At 33.8% G+C, this 1,837-nt stretch overlaps 1 protein-coding gene across 1 annotated transcript in view; it reads right to left on the bottom strand.

Moving 5' to 3' along the window:
* Positions 1–232: 232 nt before the first annotated feature.
* The window catches only part of LOC111373676 (topless-related protein 4-like), a 17,463-nt gene continuing 15,858 nt past the window's right edge, over positions 233–1,837 (bottom strand). The window contains exons 5-7 of the mRNA XM_022996240.1: positions 1,623–1,629; positions 1,012–1,191; positions 233–337 (exon numbers count right to left, since the gene is read on the bottom strand). Of these exons, the coding sequence (XP_022852008.1) occupies positions 233–337; positions 1,012–1,191; positions 1,623–1,629 (292 nt within the window). The remainder of the gene's footprint in view (positions 338–1,011; positions 1,192–1,622; positions 1,630–1,837) is intronic.

The following is a 1,837-nucleotide window of genomic DNA, read 5'->3' as shown; positions in this document are numbered from 1 at the left end:
CTGAATATTTATAAATGCATAAGTTGTACAAATTGTGTGGAAATTTTAGTAAAAAATTCTGCATTTCCAGTAATTACGCTATATTTCTTCATATTTCAGTGCCAAACCCAAACAATGTAAGCAGATTCCAAGTAGGTTGACACACATCATAAACAAATTTCTTATCTATGACATATATCCTTTAGAAAATCTTATTGGAGCATCTCCTGCTAGCAATGTGTTGCATTGAACTTCAGACATAGTGAAGAATGTCCATATGCCATAGGCCTGGGCATAATCTGCAACCAGCGATGAATACTAGGGCCCTAACATGTACAGAGGAGGGCAAGGATCCATTCTAAAGATCAGGTGCACAAAATAGTAAGTCTAGGAAAATACAACTGTAGAAGGGATTTCAAACACGTGACTGCTTAAAAATTAATGGATGGGATTTACAAGAGTGAAGTTGTCATAGCTACAATAAAAGATGAGATGGTTAGGACATAATCCAAAGACATTCGAGACACGTGTTATGAGTTTTGGAAGAAATCTTTAAGCTGAGTTGAAGAGATTAAGAGATGAGGTATTGGACATAAAAGGATCTGGAGAAATTACAACACATAGACTGAAGATGGAAGAGTTAATTAGTGATATCGGCATTTTTGACATGTTATTTGTAAAGAGATGTGCTCACTCGATATTTTTCAGAAGTGAACTAAGTCTAGTAAAATATAATTTATCCTTGTCACAGAAATATGGTAGGTTCAGTTATGACTATAAAGTTATTCTTAAAGAGTCTGGTTAAGCAACATGGCAAGTGTTGCTTGATGTGGTTATTGAGAGAGAATAAAATTGCAAGATGTTTTTTTCTCGATCAATCAACAAAATAATTGTGAAAAAACCATGTACATAAGGACTAGCTTCAAAATGTCCATTTGTTATATAAGAACGGTGACAATTGTCATTATGCACATAAGAACTTTGTGACAACAATCTATATTTGACAATGGCCCACTGCAACAAGTAGCATACCTGATCAGCGAGGTCATAGATCAACTTCGAGTCTTCCCCATACTTTCCCATAAGAGTCTCTCTCAATTCAAAGGCAGGGGTATCTAGAGCCCTGGCACCATGCCTTTTGAAAACCTCAACTATAATTGAGAAGGCTCTCTCTCTTATGGCCATCTGTTCTTTTGCAAAATCGCGGGTACCCTGCATAATGCAAAAAAGTGAACAGGTAAGTTGCTTTATGCAAAAAACATTAATTATGTTGCTTGGACTCGAGTAAGGGTATCGGATATGGATACATATCTAAGTGTCGGACCTTTTATTTTTTAAAATGTAGGATACGGGGACATGGTTCAAAAGAGTCCAAATTTCGGAACAAGTACGTGAGTACGTCTTTAAAATTTCAATTTTTTCCCCTAAAAATTCACATGTAAAAATTTAAACAATAATTAGTTGCAAATTGTTAAAAGATAAACATGTCAACTATTATTTGATTACTTCTATTTTTTCATGTTTTGAAAACAAAATATATACATATATATTAATTTCAGAAAATGCTATTAAATTGTTCAAAAACATTTATTTATGTTGATTTTATAATTATTTGTCAATCATTTTGGCCAAAAAAAAATCACAAATACCCTGCATAATGCAAAAAATTGAACAGGTAAGTTGCTTTATGCAAAAAGCATTCGCTATGTTGCTCGGACTAGGGTACGGGTATTGGGTACGGCTACGTATCTAAGTGTCAGACCTTTTATTTTTTAAAATGTAGAATACGGGGACATAATTCAAAAGAGTCCAAATTTTGGACGCGAGTATGTGATTACGTCTTTAAAATTTCAATTTT

The sequence above is a fragment of the Olea europaea genome, unplaced genomic scaffold (assembly GCF_002742605.1).
Source record: "Olea europaea var. sylvestris unplaced genomic scaffold, O_europaea_v1 scaffold1152, whole genome shotgun sequence".
In the NCBI taxonomy this organism is placed as follows: Eukaryota; Viridiplantae; Streptophyta; class Magnoliopsida; order Lamiales; family Oleaceae; genus Olea; species Olea europaea.
Note: the sequence above shows the minus strand (reverse complement) of the source record. Positions and strands in the feature narration are given on the sequence as shown.